This window comes from Mobula hypostoma, chromosome 12 (assembly GCF_963921235.1).
Source record: "Mobula hypostoma chromosome 12, sMobHyp1.1, whole genome shotgun sequence".
NCBI lineage: Eukaryota > Metazoa > Chordata > Chondrichthyes > Myliobatiformes > Myliobatidae > Mobula > Mobula hypostoma.
Genome location: NC_086108.1, coordinates 95,988,579 through 96,013,903, shown reverse-complemented (window position 1 = coordinate 96,013,903; position 25,325 = coordinate 95,988,579). Strand labels below are relative to the sequence as shown.

Below are 25,325 nucleotides of genomic sequence, written 5' to 3'. Positions count from 1 at the left end.
TATACCTGCTTGTTCAAGGTTCAAGATTCAAAAAACTTTATTGTCATTCTAACCGTACATCAGCTCTGCAGGGCAGAATGAGACGGCGTTTCTCAGGAACAGTGCAATCATAACATAACAAACGCAACACTAAATAATAAACATAACAATAAATAGTAAAACATAACAGCCACATGTCAGTTAAAATCAGTTATAAGTGTCCAGTGCAAGTTAAAAGTGTCCAAAGCAGAGTCAGGTAGAGCAGTTATTCAGCAGTCTGATTGCCTGTGGGAGGAAGCTGTTTAGTAGCCTTGTGGTTTTAGTTTTGATGCTCCTGTAACGTTTGCCTGATGGCAGAAGAACAAACAGTTCATGGAGAGGGTGTGAGGGGTCTTTAATGATGTACCGTGTCTTCTAGAGACATCGACTCTGAAAGAGGTCTTGGACAGAAGGTAGGGAGACCCCAATAACCTTCTCTGCTCCCCTCACCACCCTCTGCAAGGCTTTTCTGTCGACAGCACTGCAGCTGGAGTACCAGGTTGTGATGCAAAAGGTCAGCACACTCTCAACCATGCCTCTGTAGAATGTCGTTAAGATGTTAGTGGGGAGTGATGCTTGTTTAAGCTTCCTCAGAAAATGCAATCTCTGCTGGGCCCGTTTCACAATCCCAGTGGTGTTCCTGGACCAGGTGAGATTGTCCGAGATCTGCACCCCAAGGAACTTGATGTTTTCCACTCTTTCCACTGTGGAGCTGCTGATGCTGAGGGATGTGTGGTCAGGCTGAGACCATCTGAAATCGACGATCATCTCCTTGGTTTCGGTGACATTAAGCATCAAGTTGTTATCCCTGCACCAGCTCTCTAGGTGTTTGATACAAATGTCTAATTAGCTAATCATGTGGCAGCAACTCAGTGCGTAAAAGCATGGTCAAGGTTCAGTTGTTTAGACCAAACATCAGAATGGGGGAAAGAAATGAGATGCAAGTGATGGCTGATCTCCTGTGATTTTCACGCACAGCAGTCTCTAGAACTTACAGAGAATGGTAGGAATAACAAAACACATCCAGTGAGCAGTGGTTCTGTGGGTGAATGGCCAGAGTGGTAAAGCTGACAGGAAGGTGGCAGTAACTCAAATAACCACGTGTTACAACAGTGGTGTGCAGAAGAGCATGTCTGAATGCACAACACATCGAACCTTGAAGATAAAGCTGACCACAATTCTGCTTTTACGGAGGTGGTGATTTCCACACCCCCCTCCCCCACCATTTTCTGGTGCTGCATTATTCACGTTAACATTGGAGGTGAAGGGAACCTATTTTACAATCTTCTGGCAAATGAGGTTTGCATTTAAAAAAAAAATCCCAATGTCCAATTAATTATCCTTTACTGAAGCTGTCATTCCCTTGGTTGAAAGTTGTTGACCATTCACAAAATATCTGTGTATCGTGGATGAAACAATGTTGGAGGGATGGGTTAGATTGATCTTGGAGTAGGTTAAAAGGTTGACACAGCATTGTGAACTTGAAGGGCCTGTACTACGCTGTACTGTTTTATATCCCTTTGAGTGAAATATTTCAGACTGAACATGTAGATGTTTTGAAGATATGATTTTTGACATCTTGAATTTGTGACTCAAAGTAATTACTCAATTTCATATCTAGAACGTGAAGAAATCAGTGTCCAACAGGATTATGTCATGCTTGGTTATTGAATTGACTTTATCTCTTGCATCCTTCACATGCATGAGGAGTAAAAATCTTTGCTACATCTCCGTCTGAGTGTACAATATGCAAATTGTAGTAATTTTTGATAAATGGTATGTACAGTAAGATGTACAACAGGACAGTCAATATAGCTTAGAAATACAATTGTGTCAATGTGAACTAACTAGACTGATGGCCTGGTGGAAGAAACTGTCCCGGAGCCTGTTGGTCCTGGCTTTAATGCTGCGGTACAGTTTCCTGGATGGTAGCAGCGGGAACAATTTATGGTTGGAGTAAATTAAGGCTATGCTTAAATTTAAAAATTATATTGCAGAGACAATGGCAGTTGTGAGTCTGACAACCTGTGTTCTGTTTGCAGGGTTTGAAGCAACTTACTGTATGTCTGTAACACACATCAAAGTTGCTGGTGAACGCAGCAGACCAGGCAGCATCTCTAGGAAGAGGTACAGTCGACGTTTCAGGCCGAGACCCTTCGTCAGGACTAACTGAAGGAAGAGTTAGTGAGAGATTTGAAAGGGGGAGGGGGAGATCCAAAATGATAGGAGAAGACAGGAGGGGGAGGGATGGAGCCAAGAACTGGACAGGTGATTGGCAAAGGGGATATGAGAGGATCATAGGACAGGAGGCCCAGGGAGAAAGACAAGGGGGGGGGGGAACCCAGAGGATGGGCAAGGCGTATAGTCAGAGGGACAGAGAGAGAAAAAGGAGAGAGAGAAAGAATGTGTGTATAAAAATAAATAACGGATGGGGTACGAGGGGGAGGTGGGGCATTAGCGGAAGTTAGAGAAGTCAATATTCATGCCATCAGGTTGGAGGCTACCCAGACGGAATATAAGGTGTTGTTCCTCCAACCTGAGTGTGGCTTCATCTTACAGTAGAAGAGGCCGTGGATAGACATGTCAGAATGGGATGTGGAATTAAAATGTCCCCCTCCTCCCTCTGATCCCAGCTGTCATCTGTGCTGGGTCTTTACCATCCCCTCCGACCTTCAGCTGTCTGAGGCAGAACACTCTGTCCTCAGTAAGGGCCTCACCTTTGTCCCCCTTCGCCCACACCTCAGCCAGTTCCGTGTTCGCCATGACGCGGAACTGTTCTTCCACTGTCTCCGTCTCCGAGCCTACTTCTTCGGCAACGACTCTTCCACCCCCACCGATGACCCCTTTTCCTGTCTTCAACCCTCCTCCTCTTCATGGACACACCGCTCTGGTCTTCTGTCTGCTCTGGATCTCTTTATTGCTAACTGCTGACGGGACATCAACCATCTCGACTTCACCACACCTTGTTCCAATTCCAACCTCACTCCTTCCAAACACTCTGCTCTCCACTCCCTCTATTAACCTTACTATTAAACCTGCCGATAAGGGGGGTGCTGTTGTAGTCTGGTGTACTGACCTCTACCTTGCCAAGGCACAGCGTCAACTCGCGGATACCTCCTCTTATTTACCCCTCGATCATGACCCCACTAAGGAGCACCAGGCCATTGTCTCCCACACCATCACCGACTTTATCCGCTCAGGGGATCTCCCATCCACTGCTACCAACCTTATAGTTCCCACACCCCGCACTTCCCGTTTCTACCTCCTACCCAAGATCCACAAACCTGCCTGTCCTGGCAGACCTATTGTCTCAGCTTGCTCCTGCCCCACCGAACTTGTTTCTGCATACGTCGACACACACGGTTTTATCCCCCCTTGTTCAATCCTTCCTACCTATGTTTGTGACACTTCTCACACTCTCAAACTTTTCGATGATTTTAAGTTTCCTGGCCCCCACCGCTTTATTTTCACCATGGATGTCCAGTCCCTATATACCTCTATCCCCCATCAGGAAGGTCTCAAAGCTCTCCGCTTCTTTTTGGATTCCAGACCTAATCAGTTCCCCTCTACCACCATTCTGCTCTGTCAAGCAGAATTAGTCCTTACTCTTAATTTCTCCTTTGGCTCCTCCCACTTCCTCCAAACTAAAGGTGTAGCTATGGGCACCCGTATGGGTCCTAGCTATGCCTGCCTTTTTGTTGGCTTTGGTGGAACAATCTATGTTCCGAACCTATTCTGGTATCTGTACCCCACTTTTCCTTCGCTACATCGACAACTGCATTAGCGCTGCTTCCTGCATGCATGCTGAGCTCGTTGACTTTATTAACTTTGCCTCCAACTTTCACCCTGCCCGTAAGTTTATCTGGTCCATTTCCGACACCTTCCTCCCCTTTCTAGATCTTTCTGTCTCTGTCTCTGGAGACAGCTTATCCACTGATGTCTACTATAAGCCTACTGACTCTCACAGCTATCTGGACTATTTCTCTTCTCACCCTGTTTCTTGCAAAAATGCCATCCCCTTCTCGCAATTCCTCTGTCTCCGCCGCATCTGCTCTCAGGATGAGGCTTTTCATTCCAAGACAAGGGAGATGTCCTTTTTTAAAGAAAGGGGTTTCCCTTCCTCCACCATCAACTCTGCTTTCAAACGCAACTCCCCCATTTCACGCACATCTGCTCTCTCTCTCCATCCTCCCGCCACCCCACTAGGAATAGGGTTCCCTGGTTCTCACCTACCACCCCACCAGCCTCCGGGTCCAACATATTATTCTCTGTAACTTCCGCCACCTCCAACGGGATCCCACCACTAAGCACATCTTTCTCTCCTCCCCCCCCCCCCCCGCTTTCCGCAGGGATCACTCCCTACGCGACTCCCTTGTCCATTTGTTCCCCTCCCTCCTGGTACTTATCCTTGTAAGCGGAACAAGTGCTGCACATGCCCTTACACTTCCTCCCTTACCACCATTCAGGGCCCCAGACAGTCCTTCCAAGTGAGGTGACACTTCACCTGTGAGTTGGCTGGGGTGATATACTGCGTCCAGTGCTCCCGATGTGGCCTTCTATATATTGGCAAGACCCGGCGCAGACTGGGAGACCATTTTGCTGAACACCTATGCTCTGTCCGCCAGAGAAAGCAGGATCTCCCAGTGGCCACACATTTTAATTCCACATCCCATTCCCATTCTGACATGTCTATCCACGGCCTCCTCTACTGTAAAGATGAAGCCACACTCAGGTTGGAGGAACAACACCTTGCATTCCATCTGGGTAGCCTCCAACCTGATGGCATGCACATGGACTTCTCTAACTTCCGCCAATGCCCCACCTCCCCCTCGTACCCCATCTGTTATTTATTTTTATAAACACATTCTTTCTCTCACTCTCCCTTTTTCTCCCTCTGTCCCTCTGACTATACCCCTTGCCCATCCTCTGGGTTTCCCCCCCCCCCCCGTCTTTCTCCCTGGGCCTCCTGTCCCATGATCCTCTCGTATCCCTTTTGCCAATCACCTGTCCAGCTCTTGGCTCCATCCCTCCCCCTCCTGTTTTCTCCTATCATTTTGGATCTCCCCCTCCCTCTCCCACTTTCAAATCTCTTACTAGCTCTTCTTTCAGTTAGTCCTGACGAAGGGCCTCGGCCTGAAATGTCGACTGTACCTCTCCCTATAGATGCTGCCTGGCCTGCTGCGTTCACCAGCAACTTTGATGTGTGTTGCTTGAATTTCCAGCATCTGCAGAATTCCTCTTGTTTACTGTAGATCTGTCTTGTGTTCAGCATTTACAATATCTTAATCAGCAGCTACATGCTGATATGAAGCATTTGCAATGTTGGTGTGAAGAGGCATTTTTAGCTTAATATTTAGAAGGTTAATAACTTACACAAATAGTAACTTTGTCAAAGCTTTGATTACAGTTCAGTATTTTGAAAGGTAAGATGATGAAGAAATGAACAAGTAATTCATTGAGATCTCTTTTACCCCAGCCCCTGTGAATCTGTGTGTTGCAGCTCTAATGTGCTCTTCAATGCAATGTTCATGGTGGCCAGAATTAGCAAAAGTTTTATTTTCCTTGGAGTTGGCAGAGCATTGCATCTATATGAATCTGAAATATTTTTCTCTCTCCTGCGTTGTCAGAAAATGTCAAGAAAATAGCATCAATATCTGCAGATTGACTTTCAAATATTGGGCATCATTTACAGAAATGGTGTGCATATTTGTATTGTTTTTATGAGAAAAGTGCTGGGTGCAAACAATACATTAAGTTTAATGTTATGACTTTATTATTGATTTTTATTTAGTTGTGCTATCAAGTAAATGATCTGATTTTGCCAAATATTGATGAAACATCCCAGATCTGAACTAAAACTGGAAACTGAAATCCCAACTAACTTTTGTTTGTTTGAATGCTGTGTCTACCCATCTCTGAAATTGATTTGTTCCCCTAATGTATCCATTTTGAATCAGATCAATGTGAGTGTTCAAGCTGGAATTAAGCAAGCAGTCAGACATCAAAAGTAAATACTGGATTTTGCTGTCAGAAAAATTAAAGGAAATGTATTACTAATCCACTCAGATTTAACTAAAAGATTGTCTGAAAAGACACCCAGACTATAAATTCCTTTTTTGATTGTGCCTTGATTTAGTTTCAGTTACATTGGGAGTAGTGTTGAGTTGTGCAGCAGGTAAGCAACCAAAGTTCAGGGCCATTGATTTACAATCGTTTGTAGAAGTGCCAGTTAAAATCCCACCATGATAACTGGGGAATTTAAATTTATATAAATAATTAACTTGAAGTTGTTTTTTAAAAAAAAAAGTATATCACAGAATTTCATCCTGAGCCTGGCGATGATTTTTGTTGAAATCCATCTAATTTACCCGATCCTTTGGGCATGGTTCCCTAGTTTTCCTTGTAGGTGACTCCAGATCCACCAATGCGTATGACTGTTAATAATCTCCTTGGCAATCACTGAGGCAAGTAATTGCTAGCATTGCCAGAAATATGAGCAATTAAACATTAACAAAGCAATTTAAAAAGTTACTGTGTTCACATACCGCAAAGTATTTCCAAGCATTTAACTATCTGTTGATGATTGAAATCAATCCAAATTTACCAAGAGAAAAGAGAGAAACTAGTCACTTGCCTGCTCTGTCTCACAATCCCACCTCTCCCACTCCCTCATCTGGCCACATCTGCCCATTATTCTTCACCCCTCCTCAGCCTACCTATCACCTACTGGCTTCTATTTCAGTCTTCCCTCTTCTTTATATTTGCTACCTTCCGTCTTCAATCTTGGTCCTGATTTGGGTCAAAATCTGAAACGCCAAAACTTCCTTACCCCATTGCTGTCTCCCCATAGTTGCTGCTTGACCTGCTATTCCTCTAGCAGATTGTTTTCTTTGGGTCCAGATTAATTCATTTCTTATTATTCTGTGGTCTGTCATTTGCGAGGATTTGTATTTGGTTTTTTCATCTTGCTCTGGGTGTATATTCACACTTGTTAATTGACCTTTATGCTGTATTATTTCAGTTATTCAATCCATGTACCTGATTTCTTGGCCTTTTGAATTTTCTGGATTTGAACTCAAAACTATAGATTTAAAAATGTGCCCAAAATATTCCTATGGGGTGCATCAAAATATTCTGTCAGGTGGGTGTGGAATTGCATTCTTCAGTAATATGAAAAATGTGTATTTAGGTCTGTGATGATTCTGATTAAATTAGGATATTGGTAACTAAACTTTTCGCAATGGAAATTCAGGATTTACTGATTATCTAAAATCATCATGGATTAAGTTTTAATGCACTTGATTTTCTGATGGTTTTGTTTTTCCATCTTCTAAGAGAAAATTGGGCAACCAAGAATACAAAGATCGAGAAGAGTTTGCAGCAGACATGAGATTAATGTTTTTGAACTGTTACAAGTATAATCCACCAGACCATGAAGTGGTAGCTATGGCCCGAAAACTTCAGGTAAGAGTAAAATGTATCCATTACACAATTTAGTTACATTCTATACTTTGGATATGTCCCACAGCCATGTTATTATCAGCAAATCACACTGATAATGTTGCATAATCTGATCCTAACTGGTAAATTCTACTAATAATACATTAGGTCTCACACATTCAAGGTATTTCTTTTCTTCATATACTTCCCTTACCAACTCTGCTATTGAAAGCCAACTTTTTTTCTTTATTTCCTAGTACTAAACCTGAAATATTAACTTGCTTTTTTTTCCCCCATCTTTTTGATCTTTTGTTTTGACCAACAGATAAATTGAAGTTTAATGCCAGTATCTCAAAGCTGAGATATTTACAGGCTACTCCTGGGCTATGAACATCAGACATATGGACACCCCATATACAAAGAAGCTCCCATAATATTATAAAATTCATGTCCAAAGTACGTACATTCACTAATTCCTATGACCAGTGTTACTAGTCTCGCGCTGTCTCGTCTTCTTTCTTATCAGTCTGGCACTTTTGATGTCATTCATTAAATACTATTGAGTTATGATTGCTATATTGAGTGATTTTTGGATATTTTCCAATGTATGAACATCTGTAGAAATGGGACCTATTTATTACCAGGGACAGTCTGGGTTTAGAAAGTGTAGTATTTATCTCAATCTTGGAAAATGGCCTCCTCATTAGAAAAAGTTCCTCTTCTGTGTGATCTTTGTTCAAGGTCTATCACTTTATTAAAAACCTACTTCATCCAATCTCTGGTATCCATTTCCAGCTCTTCTGGTACAAAAGGAGTGAATTTTAACTCTTATGGGGTTATGGATTTTCTTGCAGTGTTTTCTGCCCTGCCTGATAACCATAGAAACTACAGCACAGAAACAGGCCTTTTGGCCCTTCTTGGCTGTGCCGAACCATTTTCCGCCTAGTCCCACTGACCGGCACACGGACCATATCCCTCCATACACCTCCCATCCATGTATCTGTCCAATTTATTCTTAAATATTAAAAAAGAACCCGCATTTACCACCTCGTCTGGCAGCTCATTCCATACTCCCACCACTCTCTGTGTGAAGAAGCCCCCCCCTAATGTTCCCTTTAAACTTTTTCCCCCCCTCACCCTTAACCCATGTCCTCTGGTTTTTTCCTCCCCTTGCCTCAGTGGAAAAAGCCTGCTTGCATTCACTCTATCTATACCCATCATAATTTTATATACCTCTATCAAATCTCCCCTCATTCTTCTACGCTCCAGGGAATAAAGTCCTAACCTATTCAACTTTGTAACTGAGTTTCCCAAGTCCCGGCAACATCCTTGTAAATCTTCTCTGCACTCTTTCAACCTTATTTATGTCCTTCCTGTAATTTGGTGACCAAAACTGAACACAATACTCCAGATTCGGCCTCACCAATGCCTTATACAACCTCATCATAACATTCCAGCTCTTATACTCAATACTTTGATTAATAAAGGCCAATGTACCAAAAGCTCTCTTTATGACCGTATCTACCTGTGACAACACTTTTGGGGAATTTTCTATCTGTATTCCTAGATCCCTCTGTTCTACTGCACTCCTCAGCGCCTTACCATTAACTCTGTATGTTCTACCTTGGTTTGTCCTTCCAACATGCAATACCTCGCACTTGTTTGTATTAAACTCCATCTGCCATTTTTCAACCCATTTTTCCAGCTGGTCCAAGTCCCTCTGCAGGCTCTGAAAACCTTCCTCACTGTCTACTACACCTCCAATCTTTGTATCATCAGCAAATTTGCTGATCCAACTTACCACATTATTATCCAGATCATTGATATAGATGACAAATAACAATGGACCCAGCACTGATCCTTGTGGCACACCACTAGTCACAGGCCTCCACTTGGAGAAGCAATTCTCTACTACCACTCTTTGGCTTCTACCACTGAGCCAATGTCTAATCCAATTTACCACCTCTCCATGTATATCTAGCGACTGAATTTTCCTAACTAACCTCCCATGCGGGACCTTGTCAAAGGCCTTACTGAAGTCCATGTAGACAATATCCACTGCCTTCCCTTCATCCACTTTCCTGGTAACCTCCTCGAAAAACTCCAACAGATTGGTCAAACATGACCTACCACGCACAAAGCCATGTTGACTCTCCCTAATAAGCCCCTGTCTATCCAAATGCTTGTAGATTCTGTCTCTTAGTACTCCCTCCAATAACTTACCTACTACTGACGTTAAACTCACCAGCCTATAATTTCCCGGATTACTTTTTGATCCTTTTTTAAACAACGGAACAACATGAGCCACTCTCCAATCCTCCGGCACTTCACCCGTAGACAGCGACATTTTAAATATTTCTGCCAGGGCCCCTGCAATTTCAACACTAGTCTCCTTCAAGGTCCGAGGGAACACTCTGTCAGGTCCCGGGGATTTATCCACTTTAATTTTCCTCAAGACAGCAAGCACCTCCTTCTTTTCAATCTGTACAGTTTCCATGGTCTCACTACTTGATTCCCTCAATTCCATAGATTTCATGCCAGCTTCCTTAGTAAATACAGACACAAAAAACCTATTTAAGATCTCCCCCATTTCCTTTGGTTCCGTACAAAGCCGACCACTCTGATCTTCAAGAGGACCAATTTTATCCCTTACAATCCTTTTGCTCTTAATATACTTGTAAAAGCTCTTTGGATTATCCTTCACTTTGACTGCCAAGGCAACCTCATGTCTTCTTTTAGCCCTCCTGATTTCTTTCTTAAGTATTTTCTTGCACTTCTTATACTCCTCAAGCACCTGATTTACCCCCTGTTTCCTATACATTTCATACAACTCCCTCTTCTTCTTTATCAGAGTTGCACTATCCCTTGAGAACCAAGGTTCCTTATTCCTATTCAATTTGCCTTTAATCCTGACAGGAACATACAAACTCTGCACTCTCAAAATTTCCCCTTTGAAGGCTTCCCACCTACCAATCACATCTTTGCCAGAGAACAACCTGTCCCAATCCACGCTTTTTAGATCCTTTCTCATTTCTTCAAATTTGGCCTTCTTCCAGTTCTGAACCTCAACCCTAGGACCAGATCTATCCATGATCAAATTGAAACTAATGGTGTTATGATCACTGGAACCAAAGTGCTCCCCTACACAGACTTCTGTCACTTGCCCTAATTCGTTACGTAATAGGAGATCCAATATTGCATCCCCTCTAGTTGGTCCCTCTATATATTGATTTAGAAAACTTTCCTGAACACATTTTACAAACTCTAAACCATCTAGACCCCTAACAGTATGGGAGTCCCAATCAATGTATGGAAAATTAAAATCCCCTACCATCACATCTTTGTTTCCTGCAGTTGCCTGCTATCTCTCTGCAGATTTGCTCTTCCAAGTCTTGTTGACTATTGGGTGGTCTGTAATACAATCCCACTAATGTGGCCATACCTTTCCTGTTTCTCAGCTCCACCCATAAGGACTCAGTAGACAAGCCCTCTAATCTGTCCTGCCTGAGCACTGCTGTAATATTTTCCCTAACAAGCAATGCTACTCCCCCACCTTTCATTCCTCTGCCTCGATCACACCTGAAACATCGGAACCCTGGAATATTAAGCTGCCAGTCCTGCCCCTCCTGTAGCCAAGTTTCACTAATTGCTACAACATCATAATTCCACGTGTCAATCCACACCCTCAACTCATCCGCCTTCCCCGCAATACTCCTAGCATTGAAATATATACACCTCAGAAGATTTTTACCACCACTCACAACCTTTCTATCAGCAGATTTGCTTAAACTTTCAACATCATTTATTTTCACCCCAGCCACACTGTCAGCTCTGGCACTCTGGTTCCCATCCCCCTGCAAATCTAGTTTAAAGCCTCCCCAATAGCACTAACAAATCTCCCTGAAAGGATATTGGTCCCCCTGTGGTTCAAGTGTAACCCGTCTCTCTTGTACAGGTCCCACCTGCCCCAGAAGAGGTCCCAATGATCCTTAAATCTGAAACCCTGCCCCCTACACCAGTTCCTCAGCCACTTGTTCCTCCTCCAGAGCATCCTATTGCTACCCTCACTGGCACCTAGCACAGGTAGCAATCCTGAGATTACCACCCTTGAGGTCCTGCTTTTCAACTTCCTACCAAGCTCTCTATACTCACTGTCCAGGACCTCTTCACTCTTCCTTGCTATGTCATTGGTACCGATGTGCACCGCGACATCTGGCTGGTCACCCTCCCACTTCAGAATGTCATGCAATCGATCGGAGACATCCTTGACCCTGGCACCTGGGAGGCAACAAACCATCCTGGATTCTCTGTCACGACCACAGAACCTTCTATCTGCACCTCTAACTATCGAGTCCCCTATCACTACCACTCTCCTCATTCTCCCCACTCCCTTCTGCACTGCAGAGCCAGACTCAGTGCCAGAGATCCGGCTACTGCAGCTAGTCCCAGGTAAGTCATCCCTCCAAACAGTATCCAATGCGGTATACTTGTTGTTGAGGTGAATGGCCACAGGGGAACCCTGCTCTGCCTGTCCTTTCCTCTTCCCTCGCCTGACAGTGACCCAATTTCCTGTCCTCTGCTCCTTTGGCGTAACTACCTCCCTGTAGCTACGATCCATAATCTCCTCATTCTCCCGAATGATCCGCGGGTCATCCAGCTCCTGCTCCAGTTCCCTAACGCGGTTTGTCAGGAGCTGCAGCTGGATGCACTTCCTGCAGATGTAGTTGTCAGGGATACCGGAGGGCTCCCTGACTTCCCACATCCTGCAAGAGGAGCATTCCAACATCCTGCCTGGCATTCTCTGTACGCCAGACAATCTGAACAGAAAACTTACCAGAACCTACCCTGGCCTCTGCCTGCTCTCGCTGAAGCCTGTTTGAGCCAAAGCCGTCCCACTCTGACTCAGTCCACTCTGACAATGGCCGCTACAACGATGGCCGCTGTATATGGTGCTCTGCTTTTTAAACCTTGGCGCACTACGTCACGCGCCTGCGCAGTGCAGACCCTTCTCCCCGAGCAGTGTTTTAAAAAAAAATGACATTTTCTACCCGATTTCTTCACTCCTTCTCAGCTGCTTGCTTCGACTGAAACAAGAACCGTTGAAAATTTCTCTTTTTAAACCTTTAAACCTTTAAACACATATTCATCCACTATATGTGGGGATAGGAGGCATATAGGAGGGATATGTTGGTCAAAGTCAACCTGTTGTCTTGATTCATCTTCCCTTGGGAGTGGCACACTATACTCAAATTGAGAATTAGAATCGGGTTTAATATCACTGGCAAATGTTGTGAAATTTGTTTCGCAGTTGCAATACACAAAAATAACCACAAATTGCAATAAGAAATACTGCAATTATGCAGGCAGTGGGATAATTATCCCTTGAGAGTTCTCCTTGATCTTCACTGCAGTTTGCATACCACCACCGAGTGACTATAATTCAGCACTTGAGATACTGCATGATGCTGTCACCAAACAAGAAGCAGTCCACCCTGACATGTTTCATATCATAGTTGGGGTTTTCAATCAGATTTATTTGAATAAATTCCTCTATTTGCCATCAGCATAAAACCTGTAGCACTAAAGGTCCCAACACGCTAGACCACTGCTATACTATGATGTGGAATGCCTGCCGTTCCATACCCAGACTGCATTTTGATAGATCGGATTACCTGGCTGTCCTCCCTGCACACAAGCAGAGGCTAAAGAGCAAGGCTCTCGAGATTAGGACAACAAAGACACAGTCGCAGGAGGCAAAGGATCGACTATGGGATTGCTTCAGGTCAGTGGATTGGGCCATGTTCAACAACTCGTCTCTGGATCTCAATGAATACACCACAGTTGTCACTGACTTTATAAAACAGTCATAGATGAGAGTGTCCCCACAAAAGCATTCAGAGTCTTCCCCAACAAGAAGCCCTGGATGAACCATGAGATCTGCAATATGCTGAGATCCAAATCAGAGGCATCCAGGTCTGGTGACCACAAAAGTTATGAGGTCCAAGTACGATCTCAGGAAAGCAATCGCATGGGGGAGGTGATAATTCCAGACTAAAGTTGAACCAATGAAGGATGCTTGACATCTGTGACAGGGCTTGAATGCTATCATCTCTTATAAAGTGAGAATAAGTGACATGGGTAACAACAGTGCTTTCCTTCAGTTGAACTTAATGCATTCTATGCTCGCTTTGACCATCAAAACATGGAAGAACCATCACAAACTCCAACAGTCCCTGATGATCCTGTGATTTCAGTCTCTGAGACCAATGTGAGAGCGAAGAAGGGTGAACCCACAGAAAGCATCTGGCCAGTTTGGGGTACTTAACCAGGTAGTAAAGAAGACCCATGCTGAAGTCGTCACTGAGACCTTTAACCTCTCACTTCAACATTCTGAGGTATCCACCTGCTTTAAGCAGGCTTCAATTATACCAGTGCCCAAGAAGAACTTGGTAACCTGTCCCAATGGCTATCATCCAGCAGCACTTGCACCCACAGGGATGAAGTATTTTGAGAGGTTGGTGATGAAACCTATCAACTTCTGCCTGAGAAGCAACTTGAATCTGCTCCAGTTTGCCTACCAACACAACAGGTCCTCTAAAGATGTCATTTTATTGTCTCTTCACTCAACCCTGGAACATCTGGACGGCAGTCCCCTCAAAATTAATTTAAAAAGCTTCAAGACCTTGACCTCAATACCTCCTTGTGCAATTGGACCCTCTATTTCCTTGCTTACAGGCCCCAGTCAGTTTGGATTATCAACAACATCTCCTCTATCTCCGTCAGCACAGGTGCACCGCAAGGCTGTGTGCTTAGTCCTCTGGCTAAGCACAGCTCCAATTCCACAATTCAGGTTTGCTGATGACACCACTGTCATTGTCTGAAACAAAGGTGGTGACAAATCAGCACATAAGAGGGAGAATGAAAACTTGGCTGAGATGCAACGCACCAGCAACCACTCACTCATTGTCAGCAGGACCAAGGAGGTGATTATTCTCTCACGAGGAAGAAACCGCAGGTCGATGAGCCAGTCCTCATCGGGGGTTAGAGGTGGAGAGGGTCAGCAACTTTAAATCCCTCAGCGTTATCATTTCAGAGGATCTGTCCTGGACCCAGCACACAAATGCAATTACGAATAAAGCACAACAGCGCCTTCCCTAGGAGTCTGTGAAGATTCTGCATTAGATCTAAAGCTTTGACAAACTTCTATAGATGTATAGTGGAGAGTGCATTGACTGGCTGCATCAGATCCTGGTATGGAAACACCAATGCCCTTGAACAGAATATCCTACGAAAAGTAGTGTATGTGGCTCAGTCCATCAAGGGTAAAGCCCTGCCCACCATTGAACATTTCTACATGGAGCATTGACACAGGAAAGCAGCATCCATCATCAGGGATCCTCACCATTCAGGATGTGCTGTCTTTGTGCTACTGCCATCAGGAAGAAGGTACAGGAGCCTCAGGACTCCCACCGCCAAGTTCAGGAACAGTTATTACCCCTCAACCACCAGACTCTTGAACCAGAGGGGTTAGCTTCACTCAACTTCACTTGCCCCATCACAACTGTTCCCACAAACCATGGACTCATTTTCAAGGACTCTTCATCTCATGTTCTCAACTTATATTGCTTTATTTATTATTATTATTGGACTTTTTATTTGCAATTTGTTGTCTTTTGCACAGTGGCTGTCCATCCTGTTAGTATAGTCTTTCTTTGATTCTATTATAGTTATTGGATTTATTGAGTATGCCTGCAAGAAAATGAATCTCTGGATGACATATATGTACTTTGATAATAAATTTACTTTGAACTTTGGTATATAAATAAAGTAGTGTTAAAGAGAGGCAAATATAATGAGGTCGTGTTCATGGATTCATTGTCCATTCAGAAATCTAATGGCAGAGGGGAAGAAGCTGTTGATTATCAAGTTGCAGGAGGCAATACACAATTTACTCTGTTCAGTCTTGTGCACCCACAGACGTGCACATGCTGTTTTCTCTCCTCACTGTAAAGCTATCTGCACTTCAATTCCACCAGAGTAGGAAGACATCATGGAACAGCTGCCGCCAATGCCTTCCTTACAAGCAAAACCAAACCAAGTGTTTAATTTTTGGTAGAAGGAAGACCCTTCATTAAAAGTTTCTAAACTGAGGAAATGAAACCATGACAAAAGGAAAAAAAAATGTTATTTTGTCCTTGCAATCTTTTTGTATCTCTTAATGCAAAGTTTGTTTGGCATCTCCCCATGTGCTGAGCCCAATCTACAATTGAATTTCATCATAAGGCCCTTCTGTGTAACAGGGATCAACCAGTAAATTGAAAATACTGCAGTATTAAGGCTGAACAAATTAAGAAACTTGATTTAAAAAGTGTAGCTACACATTGAAACTTAATATCAAGAGCATAGTATTTCTCATGTATGAGTGAATTGTTTCACTGGAGCTGCACTAATTTGAATTACTGATAAGATTTTGGTTCACATGAACCTGAAACTTTCATTCTAATTATTACTATGTGCTCAGTTGTTTTGCTTTATAATCATGTCCAGAAAATGTGCTTTAATTTAATGGCGATTTATGCACTGAAGAATACTGGTCTGGTGAAAGACTTCAGTTCTAAGTGTTAATATCATCAGTGGGTTTCTTTAAATTTGCTGATTTGTGTGGAATGAGTAGATAAGCTGCCATTCAGAGCTTTATCACGTCCTCTTTTTTTCTCCCCCTCTCTCCCTCCCCTCCCCCATTCATTCATTCTCACATAGGATGTTTTTGAGATGCTTTTTGCAAAACTATGTAAGAATCCCGTAAAAAGTACAGTTTTGGCACAATCTACAACACGTATCGCTGAATCATCAAGTGAACATAGCAGTGGGAGTTCCTCTGCTGAAAGTAGTTCTGAAAGCTCAGCAAAAGAGCAGAAGAGGCGCCTTGCTCAGCTTGAAGACCAGGTAAGGAAAGAAGTACTTTGACTACTGTTAAAAGGATTTCGTTAAAAATTTCTCAACTTTGTGCCATTTATTTCACTCATTCTTTTTCCCATTCGCGTATTGTAGCAACTGGATTGGAAAGATTTAGAGTAGGGGTTAACAATCTGGGGTTAACAGACCTCCATGGCATAAGAAGTTGGGAACCCCTGATTTCAAAGCTTCTGGGCCAGCTGGGGGCAAATGGGACTAGCTTAGTTGTCAGTATGGACGAGTTAAGTCAAGGGGCTTCATTCAAAAGAATGCTTATAGAAACATAAAATTATGAAAGGGATAAGATAGAGGCAGGAAAGTTGTTTCCACTAGTAGGTGAGACTAGAACTAGGGGACATAGCCTCGAGATTCAGGGGAGTAGATTTGGGACGGAGATGAGGAGGAATTGCTCTTTCCAGAGAGAGGTGAATCTGGAATTCTGTGCCCAATGAAATAGTGGAGGCTACCTCAGTAAATATACTTAAGACAAGGTTGGATAGGTTTTTGCATAGTAGAGGAATTAAGAGTTATAGGGAAAAGGCAGGTAGGTAGAGATGGGCAAGATGGTCTACTCCTGCTCCTATTTCTTGTGTTATGTTATTCAGTGCTGTACTACACTCTTTCCTGGGGCTGGAGAATTGAGCACTTGAATGCATAGGTTAAGGTGAAAGGGAAGAGATTTGGAATGAGCTACCAGATGAAGTGTTTAAGGCAGGTACATTAACATCATGCAAAAGAGTCTTGGACTGATCAAAGGAAAGGTTCAGGGGGATAAGGGCCAAGAACAGGCAAATAGGACTAGTTTAGACAGGCACCCTGGTCACCATGGACCAGTTGTGCTGAAAGGCCTGTTTCTATAATGTACGACTCCACGATGATGTATTTGTAAGCTGTGTAGTACTCCAGTTTCTTGGTTTGAGATGCAGGAAGTGCTCTCTTGAGATTCGTTGAAATCTGCATCATCAACAACTAATTCCTTTTGTAGTTTTGCTTTCTCTTTTTCTCCAAAGAATATCAGAATCTGTTGTCAGCTTATCATTACTTTCTAGCATGTAATTAGATGAAGCTCTAGCCCCTCTAGGCATTTTATCACTAGCTGCCAAATTCTGACACCATCTTCAACATTCAGTATTTGAGTTGTCAAATCTATTTTCTGTTACTAATATTGAAAACTGGATTGCATTTTCCACCTTCCGTCCACCTACCCAGTTAGCACATTACTTGTTGATGGAAAATGCTTCGTTGCATCACTTGGTTTATCACTTCCGTAAAGAAACAGAGATGTGAACGTATGAAATGTAGGAAGGTGGGAGGAGAAGATGGCGGCGCGATGCAGCGTGTGCGGCGGTTCGAATGATATCGTATGTGTAACTAGGGGCCATGCACAATCCTGATTTGATGGAGACAGCCGTGAGAAGCACGGAGGAACACCTGGAGAAACTTCTGAAATGCCCGCTTCGCTGCTGCTGCTACTGTGTGGTCCGGGATCTCCAGAGGGGAAGGCCCCAAATCCTCAGCTTTGCCTATTGCCTGTTGCCGGGACTGAGGTCGAAGCGCTTGGCAGAGATGGTGCTCGATGTCGGAGAGCTGGTTGGAGGCTTGGAGTTTTCGGACGGACTCAGAGTCGGACAGTGATCGGATGCTTCCAGGATGCTGCATTGGCAAGTTTGCGGCGCTGGAGGTTCACCGTCTGCGTGAGATGATGGGACGTTCAAGAGACTTTGAGACTTAATACCATGCCATGGTCTGTTCTTTATCAAATTATGGTATTGCTTTGCACTGTTGTAACTATATGTTATAATTATGTGGTTTTTGTCAGTTTTTTTTAGTCTTGCTTTGTCATGTGTTTCTGTGATATTCTGGAGAAGCATTGTATCATAATGCATGCATTACTAAAGGACAATAAAAGAGGACTGTGTGTCCTCATAATCTTAAAAAATTACATGGTCTTTAAGGATGGAGATCTCAAACCAATGAGGGCCCCATTGAATATATCAGGAATGAATATGAAGAAGTTTTACAGTTTTCCTGTTCTTTTATTTCTACATACAATACGCGTGTGTAGAATAACAAAGTAGCCAGCCTATTTTCTTTGTGTGTCTCTGTGAGTGGGTGGTCAGTGCCGTCTGCCTGTATTTGACGTGTGTGTGTCTCTCTCTCTCTCTCTCTCTCTCTCTCTCTCTCTCTCTCTCTCTCTCTCTCTCTCTCTCTCTCTCTCTCTCTCTCTCTCTCTCTCTCTCCCCTCTCTCTCCCCTCTCTCTCCCCTCTCTCTCCCCTCTCTCTCCCCTCTCTCTCCCCTCTCTCTCCCCTCTCTCTCCCCTCTCTCTCCCCTCTCTCTCCCTCTCTCTCCCTCTCTCTCCCCTCTCTCTCCCCTCTCTCTCCCCTCTCTCTCCCCTCTCTCTCCCTCTCTCTCCCCTCTCTCTCCCTCTCTCTCCCTCTCTCTCCCTCTCTCTCCCTCTCTCTCCCTCTCTCTCCCCTCTCTCTCCCTCTCTCTCCCCTCTCCTCCCCTCTCTCTCCCTCTCTCTCCCTCTCTCTCCCCTCTCTCTCCCCTCTCTCTCCCTCTCTCTCCCCTCTCTCTCCCCTCTCTCCCCTCTCTCTCCCTCTCTCTCCCTCTCTCTCCCTCTCTCTCCCTCTCTCTCCCTCTCTCTCCCTCTCTCTCCCTCTCTCTCCCTCTCTCTCCCCTCTCTCTCCCTCTCTCTCCCCTCTCTCTCCCCTCTCTCTCCCTCTCTCTCCCCTCTCTCTCCCTCTCTCTCCCCTCTCTCTCCCCTCTCTCTCCCCTCTCTCTCCCCTCTCTCTCCCCTCTCTCTCCCCTCTCTCTCCCTCTCTCTCCCTCTCTCTCCCCTCTCTCTCCCCTCTCTCTCCCCTCTCTCTCCCTCTCTCTCCCTCTCTCTCCCCTCTCTCTCCCTCTCTCTCCCTCTCTCTCCCTCTCTCTCTCTCTCTCTCTCCCCTCTCTCTCCCCTCTCTCTCCCTCTCTCTCCCTCTCTCTCCCCTCTCTCTCCCTCTCTCTCCCTCTCTCTCCCTCTCTCTCCCCTCTCTCTCCCCTCTCTCTCCCTCTCTCTCCCTCTCTCTCCCTCTCTCTCCCCTCTCTCTCCCCTCTCTCTCCCTCTCTCTCCCTCTCTCTCCCTCTCTCTCTCCTCTCTCTCTCTCCTCTCTCTCTCCCCCCCCTCCCCCATGCTGTTGAAGGGAAGTGCCTGCATGTGACTGGTCTCCCGCTTGCAGCAGCCAGAGTAAGGTGCTTGTGTTTGATCGGGTTTTTCCCCTCTCTCTCCTTGCCGGTGCCAGGACCTTTGGAAAGGTTTCATCGATGTGGATTGGACTCTATAGTTCATGTTATGTGTTTCTGGTTACTTGTTTTCCTATTGCTATTTTGAGCGATTTTGATCAGGACAGACAGGCTCTACAGCCTGTGGGCACCATCAACAAACAACACAGCACTGAGTTGAACTGATCTAAACTGCACAATCAGCGTCTGCTTTAGTGACTCTGTGGTTTGATGTTTATATTGTGTTTTTTTCACTTTTTTTTGCTGTTAGTGTGACTTGTTTTGTTTTTGCATGTTTGATATTTTCTTTCGCATGTTTGATGTTTGAACAGATTCCATGGTATTTCTTTGTTTTATGGCTGTCTGTGGGAAGACAAATGTCAGGATTGTATACTGTATACGTACTTTGATAATGTAGTTTGAACTTTGAATACAGGCAAGAGTTAAACAATGTATAATTAAAACTGTTTGTCTGCTTTGTTTCCATGTTTTGGTTCCAATAAATAAGCTATTAATCTTGTAGTTATTTGAATTGGATTTTGTTTCTTTAACATTATCTTTTGGGTATTATAATAGGATTTGATTAATGGCACAAACAAAATATTCTGCAGATGTTGGGGTCAAAGCAACACACACAAAATGCTGGAGGAACTCAGCAGGTCAGGCAGTATCCGTGGAAGTGAACAGTCAACGTTTCGCGCTGAGACCCTATGTCAGGACTGAAGAGGGAGGGGGCAGGGGCCCTATAAAGAAGGTGGGGGGAGGGTGGGAAGGAGAAGGCTGGTAGGTTCCAGGTGAAAAACCAGTAAGGGGAAAGATAAAGAGATGGGGGAGGGGAAGCAGGGAGGTGATAGGCAGGAAAGATGAAGAAGGAATAGGGGAAAACACAATGGGTAGTAGAAGGAGGTTGAACCATGAGGGAGGTAGTAGGCAGCTGGAGGAGGGGCAGAGTGAAACTGGGATGGGGGAAGGGAGGGGGAGGAATTATCAGAAGTGGGAGAATTCAATGTTCATGCCAAGGGACTGGAGACTACCCAGACGGTATATGAGGTGTTGCTCCTCCAACCTGAGATTGGCCTCATGGCAGTGGAGGAGGCCATGTATGAACATATCCGAATGGGAAGCAGAGTCGAAGTGGGTGGCAACTGGGAGATCCTGTCTGTTGTGGCGGATGGAGCGTAGGTGCTTGACGAATTTGTCCCCCAGTCTGCATTGGGTTTCACCGATGTAGAGGAGGCCATACAGGGAGCACCGGATGCAATAGATGACCCCAACAGACTCACAAGTGAAGTGTTACCTCACCTGGAAGGACTGTTTGGGGCCCTGAATGGTGGCAAGAGAGGAGGTGTAGGGACAGGTGTAGCACTTGCACTTACAGGGATAAGTGCTGGGTGGGAGATCCGTGGGGAGGGACATGTGGACCAAGGAGTCCCGGAGGGAATGATCACAGGACCCTGCCACGTGCAAAAATACTATTCCCAATTCCACTGTCTCTGCCGCATCTGCTCCCAGGATGAGGCTTTCCGTTCAAGGACATCTCAAATGTCCTCTTTCTTTAAGGATTGTGGTGTCCCTTTTGCTGTCATCAATGATGCCCTCGCCCGCATCTCCTCCATTTCCTGCACTTTGGCCCTCACCCCCTCCTCCCGTCACCACAACAGGGACAGAGTTCCCCTTGTTCTCACCTACCACCCCTCCGGATCCAGCACATTATCCTCTGCAACTTCCGCCACCTTCAACAGGACCCCACCACTAAGCACATCTTTCCCTCTCCACCCCTCTCCGCTTTCCACAGGGATCATTCCCTCTGCGACTCCTTGGTCCACATGTCCCTCCCCACGGATCTCCCATCCGGCACTTATCCCTATAAGCGTAAGTGCTACACCTGCCCCTACACCTCCTCTCTTGCCACCATTTAGGGCCCCAAACAGTCCTTCCAGGTGAGGCAACACCTTACTTGTGAGTCTGTTGGGGTCATCTATTGCATCCGGTGCTCCCGGTGCGGCATCCTCTACATCAGTGAGACCCGACGTAGATTGGGGGACCGCTTCGTCGAGCACCTCCACTCTGTCCGCCACAACAGACAGGGTCTCCCAGTAGCCACCCACTTCAACTCTGCTTCCCACTCCCATTCAGATATGTCCATACATGGCCTCCTCTACTGCCGTGATGAGGCTAAACTCAGGTTGGAGGAGCAACACCTCATATACCGTCTGGGTAGTCTCCAGCCCCTCGGCATGAATATTGAATTCTCCAACTTCCAGTAATTCTCCCCCCCCCCCACTTCCCCCATCCCAGTTTCACTCTGCCCCCTCCTCCAGCTGCCTATCACCTCCCTCATGGTTCCGCCTCCTTCTACTACCCATTGTGCTTTCCCCCTATTCCTCCTTCACCTTTCCTACCTATCCCCTCCCCCACCCCTTGATCTCTCTCCTTACTGGTTTTTCACCTGGCACCTACCAGCCTTCTCCCTCCCACCCTCCCCCCACCTGCCCTACTCCCTCTTCAGTGCTGATGAAGGGTTTCTGCCCGAAATGACTGTTCGTTTCCACGGATGCTGCCTGACCTGCTGAGTTCCTCCAGCGTTTTGTGCATGTTGATTAATGGCACTTTGCCTCCTAATGAAAAAAACAGCAGCAATAAGAAGGTGATAGAATAATTATTAAGGAATTTTGACATGAGTTTTCCTAGAGGGCATGTGGCCAAATGGTTAAGGCATTCAGCTAGCAACCTGAAGGTCGTGAGTTCCAGCCCCAGCCGAGGTAGCGTGTTGTGTCCTTGAGCAAGGCACTTAATCACACAGTGCCCTGCGACGACACTGGTGCCAAGCTATATTGGCCTTTGACCTTTGCCCTTCCCTTGGACAATATTGATGTTGTGGAGAGCGGAGACTTGCAGCATAGGCAACTGCCTGTCTTCCATACAACCTTGGCCAGGCCTGTGCCCTGGAGAGTGAAGACTTTCCAGGCGCAGATCCATGGTCTCGCAAGACTAACAGATGCCTTTTTTTTTCTCCCTAGAGCACCAATTCTTGATTATAATAAATTAAATGGAGTTGGGATGAAGGTAAATAAATGGAAGAAATAAAATTGTCTACTAAAGAAATTCGCTCTCATTACAAATAGATCTATAATATTACTGTGAAAAATAATATTTGAGAAAAACTCATTAGATTTGTTTTTCTTGGTAATTTTCTGCCCTGAACCTGTGTTCTAGTTCTTCTACACTTTTTTTATATATGAAACTCTTCTACTTTTTCTGACAATTTTATCTTGTTTCCCAAGTGCTACCAAATTAGATTAAGCATTAAAGAACAGATGCAGAGGACTGAAGTTTGTGTAGTATTAGAACTGATAAATGAGAAACATAAGAAATCAGACGTGGTGGTGTGGATTTTGAGACGTTATCAGCTGGGGTGTGCTTAGTATACATTTGGTACAATGTATGAATTCTTTGATTACTGAGCTGCAGATGTAAATATATTTAGTGCAATAATTTAGTGTAATAATTGAATATATGAGCAATGAATTTGTAAAGTTTTACAATTTTCCTATTCTTTTATTTCTGCATACAATACTTATGAAATGAATAGCAAAGTAGACAACAAGTTCAAACAAAAGACATAATAGTTCTGTTTACAATGTGTTTAAGTGAGTAGTAATACATGTTGCATATATTGCATGTTGGCCCGTGGCCAAGTGGTTAAGGCGTTCATCTAGTGATTTGGAGGTCGCTAGTTCGAGCCTTGGCTGAGGCAGCGTGTTTGGCCTTGAGCAAGGCACTTAACCACATTGCTCTGCGATGACACCAGTGCCAAGATGTATGGGTCCTAATGCCCTTCCCTTGGACAAAATCGGTGGCATGGAGAGGGGAGACTTGCAGCATGGGCAACTGCTGGTCTTCCATACAACCTTGCCCAGGCCTGTGCCCTGGAAACCTTCCAAGGCGCAAATCCATGGTCTCACTGATTAACGGATGCTGCTAAAATTATACATGGAGGAGGGTAGCAACATTTATTTAAGAACTCTGGTACAATGCTTGGAGATGTATCTAAAGTACTATAAGGGGTGATTGTATTATGTTCGTGATATCACCTGGTCTTGATGGGGTCGATCCTGTGTTGCTGAAGTGAATAAGAACAGAAATAATGCAAATCATAGTTTCAGACCTCCAAGGCCACTCAGATATGTGGTTGATGTCTTAAGAATGGAAGTTGTGGGCATCACACAGGAACATCTTGGCCATGTTTTATTAGTGCATATATTTATAGGAAACTGCGTTGGTTAAGTAGAGACACTAAAGAAAGTTTACAAAAAAGCTTTAGTAATCCCTCCTGTGAATATAAATTCACCTTATCAAGAGTCTGTCAATACTATGATTAATTCTATTATTTCTGCCAGTTGAAAGCAGTACATGAGCAGCTTGCAGCATTAACACGGATTCCACTCTCTAAGCTGAAGAAAAAAAGCAAAGACAGAAAGGAAAAGAAGAAAAAAGATAAAAATAAATCTAAAAATTTGGAATGGAAGAAAATACAATCCAAGCAATCACAGAAAAAGAAATCTAATAAAGCCACTTTGGAAATCAGGTACTGTAAAATTTTAATACACTTTTCCACCTTGTGTTCTTCTGCTTGCACCCGTCCATTCCAGGAAACAGTGCTATTTAATTTAATACAGAACAGGGGAGTTCCCAAGCAGTGGTGCAGACAGAAGTGCTGGAATTATTTAAGAGTTCACTGAATATGGTGACTGAGAAATGTAGCATAACAGAAATCATCTCACATGGACAGAGGTTTTCTTGTAGTCCGCAATCTTGGGAGCCACTCTATTGTGGTGAGACTGCAGATTATTCTCTATTTGATGATGAAATAAAAATATTGACCAACCTTCTTTTAAATCATTTTTAAAAATTCACTAAACATCAAATATGTGAAACTTAGTCCTGTATTTCAAATATTACAAATGTTAATAGCACATCTGTCTGGAGCTCCATAGTACAATATATGATGGCCAGTTCATCTGTGCTTCTTATAACCCACCCCAACACTGACTCTTAAAATATCAGCAAACTCTTCTTGTTACTTTGCAACATTTTGAAAAAGTTCAAAGTCAATTTATTATCAAAGTACATATATGATACCATGTATAACCCTGAGATTCATTTTCTTGCGGCTATACTTAAATAATCCAATAACTATAATAGAAGCAATGAAAGACTGCACCAACAGGGCAGGCAGCCAGTGTACAAAAGGTGACAAACTGTGCTAATGCAAAAAGAAAGGAAAAAAAGGAAATAATTATTTAAAAAAAAAATAAGCATCAAGAACATGTTGTGGGAACAGTTCAGTCAATGGGGTAAGTGAAGCTATTCCCTCTGGTTCAGGACCCTGATGGTTGCACAGTTATAACTATTCCTAATCCTGGTAGTGTGAGTCCTGAGGCTCTTGCACCACCTTTCCAATGGCAGCAGTGAGAAGGAAGCATTACCTGGGTGGTGGGAGTTCATGATGATTGGTGCTGCTCTCCTGCAACCCCTTCAGGGACCTTTTTCCTTCCTTTGTCCCTTATTCCCTCTCAAACAATTTTCAATTTCTTTTCTTTATTTCATTTTCTATCTAGATCATATTTACATTTAATTCTTTGTTTAT

The 25,325-nt window shown here is 44.2% G+C and overlaps 1 protein-coding gene across 3 annotated transcripts in view; it reads left to right on the top strand.

The window, feature by feature from the left end:
- LOC134355022 (bromodomain-containing protein 3-like) overlaps positions 1–25,325 on the top strand; it is a 145,436-nt gene that overhangs the window by 64,204 nt on the left and 55,907 nt on the right. For all 3 annotated transcript variants that reach the window (XM_063064665.1, XM_063064664.1, XM_063064663.1), the window contains 3 exons: positions 7,354–7,482; positions 16,219–16,404; positions 24,076–24,263. In XM_063064665.1, the coding sequence (XP_062920735.1) occupies positions 7,354–7,482; positions 16,219–16,404; positions 24,076–24,263 (503 nt within the window). The remainder of the gene's footprint in view (positions 1–7,353; positions 7,483–16,218; positions 16,405–24,075; positions 24,264–25,325) is intronic.